Consider the following 15,056-nt stretch of genomic DNA (forward strand, 5'->3'; position numbering starts at 1 on the left):
AGGCCGCTGTAGTGACAGAGGAGGATGCAGGATAGGAGGTTGCTGTAGTGACAGAGGAGGGTGCGGGATAAGAGGCTGCTGTAGTGACAGAGGAGGGTGCGGGATAAGAGGCCGCTGTAGTGACAGAGGAGGGTGCAGGATAAGAGGCTGCTGTAGTGATAGAACAAGGAGAATATGAGACTCTCTGTAATACTCACCTCTGCTAATATCTGTGGGGATTTCCTCATTCTTACACAGCTGGTCACCAATCACATCCGTCTCTTCTTCTTCTGTATCTTCTACCTTAATATCAGTTACATCCGTCTCTTCTTCTCCCTCTGTATCTTCTACCTTGATATCAGTCACACCCGTCTCTTCTCCCTCTGTATCTTCTACCTTAATATCAATCACATCCGTCTCTTCTTCTCCCTCTGTATCTTCTACCTTAATATTAGTCACATCCGTCTCTTCTTCTCCCTCTGTATCTTCTACCTTAATATCAGTCACATACGTCTCTTCTCCCTCTGTCAATTGTACCCTAATATTAGTCAGGCCTCCACCCTAAATAAGAACAGTTTATTAGTGTATGAGACACACACAGCTTCTCTACAGATCATGTAGTGAGAACTCACTATGGTACATCCCACCTACCTGATCCTGCTGTGGGGTCCTGCTAGTCTCCTCTGTACAGTGCTGGGAATACAGAGGACGGGGACATCTCTCTGGGCTATCGCTGTTACTGGGCCCATCTGTAGGAGACATGCAGTGACTGTCGAGATTGTATATATGTGAATATCCTGGGAATACAGAGGATGTGGACATCTCTCTGGGGTATCTCTGTTACTGGGCCCATCTGTAGTAGACACACAGTGACTGAGGACATTGTATATATGTAATTATCCTGGGAATACAGATGACGGGGACATCTCTCTGGGGTATCTCTGCTACTGGGCCCATCTGTAGGAGACACGCAGTGACTGAGGACATGGTATATATGGGATTATCCTGGGAATACAGAGGAAGGGGACATCTCTCTGGGGTATCTCTGTTACTGGGCCCATCTGTAGGAGACACACAGTGACTGAGGACATGGTATATATGTGATTATCCTGGTAATACAGAGGTCGGGGACATCTCTCTGGGGTATTCCTGTTACTGGGCCCATCTGTAGGAGACACGCAGTGACTGAGGACATGGTATATATGTTATTACCCTGGGAATACAGAGGACGGGGACATCTCTCTGGGGTATCTCTGTTACTGAACCCATCTGTAGGAGACACACAGTGACTGAGGACATGGTATATATGTGATTATCCTGGGAATACAGAGGATGGGGACATCTCTCTGGGGTATCTCTGTTACTGGGTCCATCTGTAGGAGACACACAGTGACTGAGGACATGGTATATATGTGATTATCCTGGGAATACAGAGGACGGGGACATCTCTCTGGGGTATCTCTGTTACTGGGTCCATCTGTAGTGACAGAGGAGGATGCAGGATAGGATGTTGCTGTAGTGACAGAGGAGGGTGCGGGATAAGAGGCCGCTGTAGTGACAGAGGAGGATGCAGGATAGGAGGTTGCTGTAGTGACAGAGGAGGGTGCGGGATAAGAGGCTGCTGTAGTGACAGAGGAGGGTGCGGGATAAGAGGCCGCTGTAGTGACAGAGGAGGGTGCAGGATAAGAGGCTGCTGTAGTGATAGAACAAGGAGAATATGAGACTCTCTGTAATACTCACCTCTGCTAATATCTGTGGGGATTTCCTCATTCTTACACAGCTGGTCACCAATCACATCCGTCTCTTCTTCTTCTGTATCTTCTACCTTAATATCAGTTACATCCGTCTCTTCTTCTCCCTCTGTATCTTCTACCTTGATATCAGTCACACCCGTCTCTTCTCCCTCTGTATCTTCTACCTTAATATCAATCACATCCGTCTCTTCTTCTCCCTCTGTATCTTCTACCTTAATATTAGTCACATCCGTCTCTTCTTCTCCCTCTGTATCTTCTACCTTAATATCAGTCACATACGTCTCTTCTCCCTCTGTCAATTGTACCCTAATATTAGTCAGGCCTCCACCCTAAATAAGAACAGTTTATTAGTGTATGAGACACACACAGCTTCTCTACAGATCATGTAGTGAGAACTCACTATGGTACATCCCACCTACCTGATCCTGCTGTGGGGTCCTGCTAGTCTCCTCTGTACAGTGCTGGGAATACAGAGGACGGGGACATCTCTCTGGGCTATCGCTGTTACTGGGCCCATCTGTAGGAGACATGCAGTGACTGTCGAGATTGTATATATGTGAATATCCTGGGAATACAGAGGATGTGGACATCTCTCTGGGGTATCTCTGTTACTGGGCCCATCTGTAGTAGACACACAGTGACTGAGGACATTGTATATATGTAATTATCCTGGGAATACAGATGACGGGGACATCTCTCTGGGGTATCTCTGCTACTGGGCCCATCTGTAGGAGACACGCAGTGACTGAGGACATGGTATATATGGGATTATCCTGGGAATACAGAGGACGGGGACATCTCTCTGGGGTATCTCTGCTACTGGGCCCCTCTGTAGGAGACACGCAGTGACTGAGGACATGGTATATATGGGATTATCCTGGGAATACAGAGGACGGGGACATCTCTCTGGGGTATCTCTATTACTGGGCCCATCTGTAGGAGACACACAGTGACTGAGGACATGGTATATATGTGATTATCCTGGTAATACAGAGGTCGGGGACATCTCTCTGGGGTATTCCTGTTACTGGGCCCATCTGTAGGAGACACGCAGTGACTGAGGACATGGTATATATGTTATTATCCTGGGAATACAGAGGACGGGGACATCTCTCTGGGGTATCTCTGTTACTGAACCCATCTGTAGGAGACACACAGTGACTGAGGACATGGTATATATGTGATTATCCTGGGAATACAGAGGATGGGGACATCTCTCTGGGGTATCTCTGTTACTGGGTCCATCTGTAGGAGACACACAGTGACTGAGGACATGGTATATATGTGATTATCCTGGGAATACAGAGGACGGGGACATCTCTCTGGGGTATCTCTGTTACTGGGTCCATCTGTAGGAGACACACAGTGACTGAGGACATGGTATATATGTGATTATCCTGGGAATACAGAGGACGGGGGCATCTCTCTGGGGTATCTCTGTTACTGGCCCATCTATATGAGGCACGCTGTGACTGAGGACATGGTATATATGTGGTTATCCTGGGAAAACAGAGGACGGGGACATCTCTCTGGGGTATCTCTGTTACTGGGCCCATCTGTAGGAGACACGCAGTGACTGAGTACATTGTATATATGTGATTATCCTGGGAATACAGAGGACGGGGGACAGTTCTCTGGGGTATTCCTGTTACTGGGCCCACCTGTAGGAGACACACAGTGACTGAGGACATAGTATATATGTGATTATCCTGGGAATACAGAGGACGGGGACATCTCTCTGGGGTATCTCTGTTACTGGGCCCATCTGTAGGAGACACACAGTGACTGAGGACATGGTATATATGTGATTATCCTGGGAATACAGAGGGGACATCTCTCTGGGGTATCTCTGTCACTGGGCCCATCTGTAGGAGACACGCAGTGACTGAGGACATGGTATATATGGGATTATCCTGGGAATACAGAGGACGGGGACATCTCTCTGGGGTATCTCTATTACTGGGCCCATCTGTAGGAGACACACAGTGACTGAGGACATGGTATATATGGGATTATCCTGGGAATACAGAGGACGGGGACATCTCTCTGGGGTATCTCTGTTACTGGGCCCATCTGTAGGAGACACACAGTGACTGAGGACATGGTATATATGTTATTATTATTATTATTATTATTATTTATGTACGTTTTTTCATGAATGTTTTCCATTGTTATTCTCCCAATCCCAAAAGTGAGCGTGATATGCAGGCGAGGCAACTCTTATGTGTGATGATACATAATTAGTTGTACATTTTAAACCAAAATCATTAAAATACAAAACTATTAGTGAAATTAACTACCGACTCCAAATCCCCATCCCAAGCAAAAATGAAGTCATCAATATACCTGCCATAGAGGACCAGGCTTGCCCCGAGGTCAGCAAATTTTGGGACAAACCTGGTCCCCATAGCGGTCCTTCATACCTGTAAAAAATATTGTGAATCAAAAATGAAATAATAATGTTGAAGAATAAACTGAATTGACTGTAAAATAAACTGTTAGGACTCCCAATTAGAAAATACTCTACTGCTTTTAAGCCTAATTCTATATTGGAGTAGAACAATTCTATATCGAATGTGATGAAGTTGGAACTGTCCTTCCAATCTACAGTATATCCCTAATTTTCTCCAAAACATGTGTAGAGTCCTCAATATAATAAAGCTTTCAAATACAGCCCCTAACAGGACAGCTAGAATTTGATTGGTGGGTATGTTATCTCTTCCCACTTTAGCACTCGTTAAAGTTTAGAACATCTGCCCATTTACATTAACATAACCATGATATGCAAAGCAGGAATGGCTTCCAATGCTGCAGGTACTAATTATACAAAGAAGCCTCTTTGATGGTCTTGGAGTATAGAAAGAACAAAATTCACTCCTATGGATATGAGAGGACCCCAATAAAATAAACCTTTATAAATAGGTCATCCATCATGTTTATGTAACAGAACATAGTAATTAAGGCTGAAAAAAGATGTTAGTCCATCGAGTTCAACCTATCTGACTTGTAACTACTGACTTGAGAAAGTCATATCTGTAGGGTTCCCCTAGTGGCCAAAAATGTATCCAGTTTTTTTTTTTTTTTTTTTTTATAGTTTTTATTTTCCATTTACGAATACAAAAATTACACAATTACATTAAAAGAAACATACAAACACTCAACAATACATTACATATAGACATCTTGGTATATAATACACTTACTAATATTCATAAATTTCAAACACCATCATGAAATCGCGTACTTATTAGCTATTGAAAACCTTTTTATGCACCGATGGTTCCATACTTATACATATTTATTCAAGCAGCTTTCCCCCGCCCCCATTCTGCTTACAGTTTATCACATTTCCCCCATAATTCATATATAACTCATACCTCCTACTCGAGAAGAATAACACTTTGCGCATATGAGAATCATACCCAAATTCTAAATATTGGCGCTGAGGGATTCTCAAAGGAAGATAAATCACGTCCACCATACACCTTAATACCTTACTATACATTTAATCAGTTTAAAAAAAAAAAAAAAAAAAAAAAAAAAAAAAAAGAAAAAGAAAAAAAAAAAACACCAAAAAAAAAAAAAAAATACTGTGCAAACACTATCTCAATCCAGTGCTATCTCAATCCAGTGCTATATTTACAATTGATTATTTATATATATATCCAGATAATTATAGTCCTCTTTTCATCTTCATAATACGGTCCCTGACCCAATAAATTTAGTAAGTGTTAAAAAAAACAAAAAAAAAACAAAAAAAAAAAACAAACGTGATCATGTGTTACTCTGACGCTGTCTCAACCAGCGATTCCATATTTTTACAAATTTATCTTGTGTATTCCGAAAAATGTGAATAAATTTTTCGTGCTCAACTATGTAATCCACCAGTTTTGATTTAAATGAACAGTAGTTGCTGTAACCACCCCCACCGGCAATGAGTTCCAGAATGTTACTGCTCTATTGGTACAGAATTTATTTTCCTCGAGCCCCAGTACATGCCGCGTGTCCTAAGTATAGGCCTGTTAGTGACCAATCATCTGCCAGTTTCATATGATTCCCAATCCTGTATTTGAACATACTAATCATATCACCTCTCACCCTCCGTTCCTCCAGTGAAAACATATTCAGCCTGGGTAACCTATCTTTGTGTTCCATGGATTTGAGACCTTCTCTGTACCTGTAAGCTAAATGTGAGCTTATATTTGTGGTTTTGTAAAATGACGCGGTGACCTGGATCTTGAATATCCAGATTGGGGAAAATTATCACCATAAAGAGACCTTCACGTGCATGTCATCACTTGTAATAAAGGAAGCTGACGGAAGCTTGAATCACCATCCAGAACACGGAAGGTGGCCCAAGAAGTATGTTCCACTTCACCCTCCCCCATATATAGGGCGATTGGTCACCATATATCTAAAGGACATTGTCATAGACATATATATATATATATATATTACCACAAGAAAAGTCCAATTAGCGCGCAAGTCCTAATCCTTTCAGTGGAATTCAAGTCAGTCCTTTAGCTTTGGGGGAGAAGGAGATAATTTCCCAGCACTTTAGGTCAGGTATACAACCGGCTGCTTCCTCTTAATTACCCTTGCGGGCACCTGGATTCTCTGGTAAACGGTATTTCTAGGAGAGGAAAGAGGAGCGCTCCAAATAGTGCTTTATCTTTTTATTTCAATCACAAAAATAAAATCATCCACAGGTACATTGTAAATGGTGTCACGTACCACAATAGACGGTTAGGCACAACCGCGGGTGATAAACAGCATGAACTGGGGCTGTCTCCAACAGCAAACAGATTGGCAAACGGGTGCTCTCACCACTCTCACATCCACCACGGAGTTCAGACCGACGCCAGGCCACGCCCCTACGCGTTTCGTCACGAGGACTTCGTCAGAGGGCTGGTCCTGGCGTCGGTCAGCAACCCCTTTATAGCCTGGATACAGCCTGAGTCACGTTCTAATGACTAACAAGCTGTTGCAGCTGATATCAATTAAAAGTGCCTGTGCATAGTGTTACATAGTAAAAAGAAGGTTTCTTAACCCCAAACAAAAAAGTGCTTACATCAATATAAAAACTGTTTTACAGGCAGTTACTACAATATAAAGCACTAATTTTAAAAAATCTATATAAAAACAGCAATATATATATAAAACATGAAAAAACATCGGAAATTATCGGAAAACATCGGTGGCATATTTAGTTGATTTTTATAAATTTTGCGATAGGTAGTCCTAAACTTGGTCGAATTCTCAGACATTTAGAGGACAGGAAGATGAGATAACTTTAAAAATGATGATGAATTTCTTCTTATGATGCACAAAATGCACATAAACTGGAATCAATGATATATACAAATGGGAATTTAAATATGATTGTTCAAGTAGAAAAATACAAATATCATAGAAAAATACAGATATTATAGAAAAAATACATATGAAAAAGTACAAAAGTACAAATATACAAATATATAAAAATACAAAAAACACACAAATATACAAAAATATCAAAACAGACAACTCTACAGTAATGCGGACAAAAGGATGTCAGGTTATAATTTTCTCAAACTCCTAGAGTATTCCCTGAAAAAGGCAGACGGGCAATTAGTAAAAAATGATATGTATTAAATGACCCTTAGCAGCGATGTATTTTAAAGAACCAATTACAGCGGCATTTCTTTAAGAAGAAAATATTAAAATATGGTATATTGGGTATTCAACATTCACATAGACGCAAATCCTATATAAATAATATTATAACCTCTAAACCATAAGAACTTTGAAACAGAAGAAAAAGCAGCATGATAACTATAAAGGAATAATTGCCTTAATTAGCACAAGTTTTCTCTCACAATAAACATACAAAAGGGGACATCTTTCAAAGAAGGGATGTTAATCTTGGAAAAGAATAATTAACTTAGGAAGGGGGTAAGGCGTCGGTCTGAACTCCGTGGTGGATGTGAGAGTGGTGAGAGCACCCGTTTGCCAATCTGTTTGCTGTCGGAGACAGCCCCAGTTCATGCTGTTTATCACCCGCGGTTGTGCCTAACCGTCTATTGTGGTACGTGACACCATTTACAATGTACCTGTGGATGATTTTATTTTTGTGATTGAAATAAAAAGATAAAGCACTATTTGGAGCGCTCCTCTTTCCTCTCCTAGAAATACCGTTTACCAGAGAATCCAGGTGCCCGCAAGGGTAATTAAGAGGAAGCTGCCGGTTGTACATCTGACCTAAAGTGCTGGGAAATTATCTCCTTCTCCCCCAAAGCTAAAGGACTGACTTGAATTCCACTGAAAGGATTAGGACTTGCGCGCTAATTGGACTTTTCTTGTGGTAATTAATTGTGTGATTCATTGTGTTAGCTGCAGCATATCCTTTTTTCTTTTAGAAAATGTCTAAATTCTCTGATTTAAGGTCCAGGAGGGCCCAACATGTGAATGTATTTGATGATGTTGAGCATATAGTAATTGATGAGATACAGGCTTCAGAAGATGTAGATATTTTTTTAGAAGCTGAAAAATTACTAATTAGAGAAACCAGAGCCTGGTGGGAAATAGAGAGCATGGAGAATTATATCAAAAATAATAAAATCCCTAGAGGTTTGAGGCTTCTTAAGGAACCATCTTTTAATACAGAAAAAACATTTTTAGATGAATGGCATCAAATCCTAGACGATTGTTCACTAAAATTAATGAAATTAATCGTAGAGGAAAAAAGAAAAAGTTTAAAAGATATAGAAAAACAATTTGCGGAGGTAGAAACTAAATTAGAACAACATAAAAATATTAAGGAAGTACAGGAATTTAAAGAATACATAGATGAGAAGATACCAAAACTGGAAAATGAAATTATACAAACAAAGGTGAGAAAATATAAAAGAGATAAAGATGATTATGCTAGAAACCAAGTCAGGGATTGGCCTAAAATCAGAAGAGAACAGAGATCAAATAATGCCAACCAAAGAAATTATAATTATAGGAATACTGATAATTATACCTATAAAATGCAAAACAGACAAACTGCGAATAATGCTAGCTACAAACCAGCACATACTAGACTTAATCCTCATCAAGGAGAGGATAATAAATGGGAAACAGTCCCTCCTAAAAAGACATGGCGGACAAATATCCAGAGTAAAAAAGAATCCCCAAGTACATCAAATAGATTCCAACCATTACAAAATACGCAAGGGGATTTTTTAGGTGCTCGCCCCAAAATAAACAGGTGGAGAATAGAAGGAGGGGAAGATTGTCCCTCACCCCCAAAATGGGGAAAAAGGACAAGAGAAGAAGGGGGAAAAGAGGGAGGGGAAAAAATTCCATTTTTCAAAAAAAGAACGTTGAATTAGAGACACCTAACATTAAAGGTATTTTCAATCTATCTAAAATTACACTCTCTAACTCCCAAACTTCCCTTTTGTCTAAAGGCTTGTCCTTCGCACCCTCTACAGGGGTTAATAAATTCTCCTTATTTACAGACTTAAGCTTGTATATTCGGAAAATGACTTTAAAAAGACATTTCTTAAAAAATGATTTGAAAACAAGCGCAGTCTTAAAAAATTGGGACAATACCAGAGAAAATAATCCCACAGGGCTCAAAAATCCTAGCACCTATTATCCCATAGAATCCAGGGGACCTAATTTGGAACTCTTTGAAAAACTGGTTAGAAGCGACTTTGAATAAATTAAAGATGGAGTCAATTTAAAAGATAAAAATCTAAGTAAGAGTGAAACTATCGCTCTAAAAGAACTTATGGAAGACGATAGCATTGTACTAAAACAGGCAGACAAAGGAGGGGGCCTGGTCATAATGGATAGGGTGGATTATACTGCAGAAATGTACCGTTTATTGGGGGATGAATTATCCTATAAGAAATTATCGAAAGATCCCACCGATACATTTCTGCTAGAATTGAAATCCTTATTAGACCAAGGTAGAACTAAAAAACTACTATCCCGAGAGGAATATGACTACCTCTGGAATGACCAACCAAGGGTTGCAATAATTTACCATTTACCCAAAATCCATAAAGGCCAGAACCCCCCGCCTGGACGTCCTATCGTGTCAGGAATCGACTCCCTGACATCGCGTGTGTCAGAGTATGTCGACTGTCACCTGAAAAAATATGTACCTAAACTCACTTCTTTTCTTAAAGACTCCACAGCTATGCTGCAACAGGTTAATAACATCGATTGGAAACCCGAATATAAGTGGGGGACAATCGATGTTAATTCCTTATACACATCGATACCCCATTTAAAAGGGGTGGAATGTATAAGGACAGTGCTAAGCAGAGATACTGAAGTTTCAGTTGAAAAAACAACATTTATCTGTGACTGCCTTCTTTTTGTATTGCAGCATAACTATTTTTCTTTTTTGGGCGATTATTATATCCAATTGAACGGGACAGCGATGGGGACGATTTGCGCACCGGGGTACGCAAATCTGTTCCTGGGGGAATGGGAATCATCCCATATATATACAAATAACCCCTATATTGACTATATAGCGCTTTATAAGCGCTATATAGACGATATTATAGTAATTTGGAGTGGCACAGAAGAGGTTTTTAATGAGTTTGTAACCTTTATTCATAATGTGGAATTTAATTTGAGTTTCACTTCAAAATTTGAGAGTAAAGAAATGGATTTTCTTGATTTAAAACTGGTGAGTTCCACATCCACAAATGTGGAAACTAGCACATATTTCAAACCAGTTGACAGCAATAATTATCTTGATTTTAAGAGCTGCCATTATAAATGGAAAGTGAACCTTCCATACTCTCAATTGTATAGGTTACGCAGAAATTGTAGCAGCATGAGTACATTTATGAAACAATCTGAGGTTTATATACAACGCTTCAGAGAGAAGGGATATCCAGAATCCATTATCGCTGACGCTATGGAGAGAGCTAAAACTCTTGAGAGAAATAAACTCTTGGAATATAAGATCCCAAGCAACAGCGATAAAGGAAATGCACCTTATTGTCCATTTGTAACACAGTATAACACAGAAAATAAGACAGTCCGTAGGACTTTGAACAAATATTGGTATCTAATTCAAATGGATCCAATATTAAAGGATAAAGTAACATCTCAACCTGAATTAGTGTTCAGAAGGGCCAATACATTGAAAAACAAATTGGCACCTAGTATGTTGCCCGTATTGACTAATGAAACACCAGGAATTTTTAATTGTTCAAAACCACAGGGCTTTTTCAGCTGTGGAAAATGTAAAATGTGTTCTCATGCACAATCGGGACTCAAAACATTTAATGACAGGAACAATAAAAAAATTGAGGTAAAAGGTTTTATCAATTGTAACACCACCTATGTTGTTTATGTGCTACAATGTAGATGTGGGAAACTTTACATAGGTAAAACCAAGAGAAGCTTGAAAATAAGAATCCTAGAGCACTACAGAAATATAAAAAACAAAGTGGATAACCATAGTGTGCCTAGGCATTTCAAAACCTGTCAAAACAGTAACCCGGCGGGGATGTCTTTCTTTGGATTAGAACATGTTACCCTGGATATTAGAAAAGGTAACAGAGATGTTTTACTGGCAAAAAGAGAAACCTTTTGGATTGTCACACTAAACACCTTGTGCCCAATTGGTTTAAATGAAGGAGTGAAAATTACCCCATTCCTAAGTTAATTATTCTTTTCCAAGATTAACATCCCTTCTTTGAAAGATGTCCCCTTTTGTATGTTTATTGTGAGAGAAAACTTGTGCTAATTAAGGCAATTATTCCTTTATAGTTATCATGCTGCTTTTTCTTCTGTTTTAAAGTTCTTATGGTTTAGAGGTTATAATATTATTTATATAGGATTTGCGTCTATGTGAATGTTGAATACCCAATATACCATATTTTAATATTTTCTTCTTAAAGAAATGCCGCTGTAATTGGTTCTTTAAAATACATCGCTGCTAAGGGTCATTTAATACATATCATTTTTTACTAATTGCCCGTCTGCCTTTTTCAGGGAATACTCTAGGAGTTTGAGAAAATTATAACCTGACATCCTTTTGTCCGCATTACTGTAGAGTTGTCTGTTTTGATATTTTTGTATATTTGTGTGTTTTTTGTATTTTTATATATTTGTATATTTGTACTTTTGTACTTTTTCATATGTATTTTTTCTATAATATCTGTATTTTTCTATGATATTTGTATTTTTCTACTTGAACAATCATATTTAAATTCCCATTTGTATATATCATTGATTCCAGTTTATGTGCATTTTGTGCATCATAAGAAGAAATTCATCATCATTTTTAAAGTTATCTCATCTTCCTGTCCTCTAAATGTCTGAGAATTCGACCAAGTTTAGGACTACCTATCGCAAAATTTATAAAAATCAACTAAATATGCCACCGATGTTTTCCGATAATTTCCGATGTTTTTTCATGTTTTATATATATTGCTGTTTTTATATAGATTTTTTTAAATTAGTGCTTTATATTGTAGTAACTGCCTGTAAAACAGTTTTTATATTGATGTAAGCACTTTTTTGTTTGGGGTTAAGAAACCTTCTTTTTACTATGTAACACTATGCACAGGCACTTTTAATTGATATCAGCTGCAACAGCTTGTTAGTCATTAGAACGTGACTCAGGCTGTATCCAGGCTATAAAGGGGTTGCTGACCGACGCCAGGACCAGCCCTCTGACGAAGTCCTCGTGACGAAACGCGTAGGGGCGTGGCCTGGCGTCGGTCTGAACTCCGTGGTGGATGTGAGAGTGGTGAGAGCACCCGTTTGCCAATCTGTTTGCTGTCGGAGACAGCCCCAGTTCATGCTGTTTATCACCCGCGGTTGTGCCTAACAGTCTATTGTGGTACGTGACACCATTTACAATGTACCTGTGGATGATTTTATTTTTGTGATTGAAATAAAAAGATAAAGCACTATTTGGAGCGCTCCTCTTTCCTCTCCTAGAAATATATATATATATATATATCCAAACCAGAAGTGTTATATAGCGCCCTATATATTTAGTCAGGATATTTCCTGTCTTTCCTTTACAATATCAAATGGACCATAAACAATTTTCAAAGTAGAAAACATTTATTTAAAACATTTAAAACAGAAACCTCATAATATCATATGGAAGGTTTTTCTAGTACAGGTGTATTCTTTGGTTTATGGATCACAATAGCAGTCAATGGTTACCCAACGCGTTTCGTCTCTTTATGAGACTTCATCAGGGGTGCAAAACAGTATTGTAGTAGATCTTCTTAGGTCTCTTAATCAATATTTTTGTACAATTGAGGTGGTGAATGGTCCGGTTATAGATTCAAAAATAGTTTACTTAATAAGTCCTTTAATACTAATAAATTAGTTGATAAGTAGTACAAGTTCAAGCTTTTTGGCTATAGTGGAATTGAAAAATTATGATCTTAGGGCAATAGGCGATGCCCAATATGGGTTTTGTAGGACTTCTATTATAAACTTAGGGTATTATAACACCATAGATTGAGATGATTAGCTCTGAATCGATGGTAAGTTTTTGAGTATGGATATGTAGTCCCCTTATGGTATAGTCAGGGATAAACTCCAGTTTTCAATAAGCGATCTCCTTGATGCAAATTATCTTTAATACGGACAAAAATCTTTGGGCAATGGGCAATGCCCAATTTGAATAATTGTAGAACTTCTTATAGAAGGGTTCGTATTTTTATATACCTTAAAGTGAAATCACTAGCTTTATATCGATGGTAGTTTTTTTTATATATAAAAGATTTGTAGTTCCCTTAATGTAATCAGAGATATAAACTCCAATATCCAATATGCAACCTCCTTGTAGAATACAGGAGTAGGATGTGATCTAAGTAGGGATAAAGACCTTTCTGGCTCCTATAAGTGTGTGCTCTCCTGTGTCCAAACACCAAGTCCTTGACTTGGTGTTTGGACACAGGAGAGCACACACTTATAGGAGCCAGAAAGGTCTTTATCCCTACTTAGATCACATCCTACTCCTGTATTCTACAAGGAGGTCGCATATTGGATATTGGAGTTTATATCTCTGATTACATTAAGGGAACTACAAATCTTTTATATATAAAAAAAACTACCATCGATATAAAGCTAGTGATTTCACTTTAAGGTATATAAAAATACGAACCCTTCTATAAGAAGTTCTACAATTATTCAAATTGGGCATTGCCCATTGCCCAAAGATTTTTGTCCGTATTAAAGATAATTTGCATCAAGGAGATCGCTTATTGAAAACTGGAGTTTATCCCTGACTATACCATAAGGGGACTACATATCCATACTCAAAAACTTACCATCGATTCAGAGCTAATCATCTCAATCTATGGTGTTATAATACCCTAAGTTTATAATAGAAGTCCTACAAAACCCATATTGGGCATCGCCTATTGCCCTAAGATCATAATTTTTCAATTCCACTATAGCCAAAAAGCTTGAACTTGTACTACTTATCAACTAATTTATTAGTATTAAAGGACTTATTAAGTAAACTATTTTTGAATCTATAACCGGACCATTCACCACCTCAATTGTACAAAAATATTGATTAAGAGACCTAAGAAGATCTACTACAATACTGTTTTGCACCCCTGATGAAGTCTTATAAAGAGACGAAACGCGTTGGGTAACCATTGACTGCTATTGTGATCCATAAACCAAAGAATACACCTGTACTAGAAAAACCTTCCATATGATATTATGAGGTTTCTGTTTTAAATGTTTTAAATAAATGTTTTCTACTTTGAAAATTGTTTATGGTCCATTTGATATTGTAAAGGAAAGACAGGAAATATCCTGACTAAATATATAGGGCGCTATATAACACTTCTGGTTTGGATATTGGCTTTTCGGTCTCTCTAGTAGGAGATCAAGTGTTATCAAGCGACCAACACAGCATAGCGCAAACTCTGGAGATATTGTACAATATATATATATATATATATATATATATATATATATATTTTTTATGTTTTTCATCTTTATGTACATCAACTCAATAAGAGGGTACAGAAAGGGAACCTTATATTGAAGACAATGTGTTGCATATGTTTGTAACTTATATCACCTTCCAGTAAAGCCCATATTACCATCCCTTTTTGCATTGTATTGGTTGTCAGGAGATAACACCTGAACGGTAAAATTTGCTGCTCTCCCTCCAGCGCACAATTTTTTTTTTTTTTAATAAAGTATTTTTTATTAGACAATAGAAAGGGAAAAAAAACAGTTGTACAGAACGGTATAGCACATTGGTTGATCGTATACAAAAATAATCATTCATATCCAACTTGAGATACAGCTGTAGGTCTCATACAAATG

General features: G+C 38.3%; 2 protein-coding genes across 2 annotated transcripts in view; one reads left to right on the top strand and one right to left on the bottom strand.

Moving 5' to 3' along the window:
• The window catches only part of LOC146010081 (uncharacterized), a 101,025-nt gene that overhangs the window by 33,131 nt on the left and 52,838 nt on the right, over positions 1-15,056 (top strand). The window lies entirely within an intron of this gene.
• Positions 1-15,056, bottom strand: part of LOC146010014 (uncharacterized) — a 35,247-nt gene that overhangs the window by 5,967 nt on the left and 14,224 nt on the right. Inside the window, exons 3-6 of the mRNA XM_083150783.1 lie at positions 2,153-2,250; positions 1,720-2,062; positions 631-728; positions 198-540 (exon numbers count right to left, since the gene is read on the bottom strand). Coding sequence (XP_083006909.1) covers positions 198-540; positions 631-728; positions 1,720-2,062; positions 2,153-2,250 — 882 coding nt within the window. The remainder of the gene's footprint in view (positions 1-197; positions 541-630; positions 729-1,719; positions 2,063-2,152; positions 2,251-15,056) is intronic.

This window comes from Crinia signifera, chromosome 6 (assembly GCF_055691185.1).
Source record: "Crinia signifera chromosome 6, ASM5569118v1, whole genome shotgun sequence".
Taxonomy (NCBI): Eukaryota; Metazoa; Chordata; class Amphibia; order Anura; family Myobatrachidae; genus Crinia; species Crinia signifera.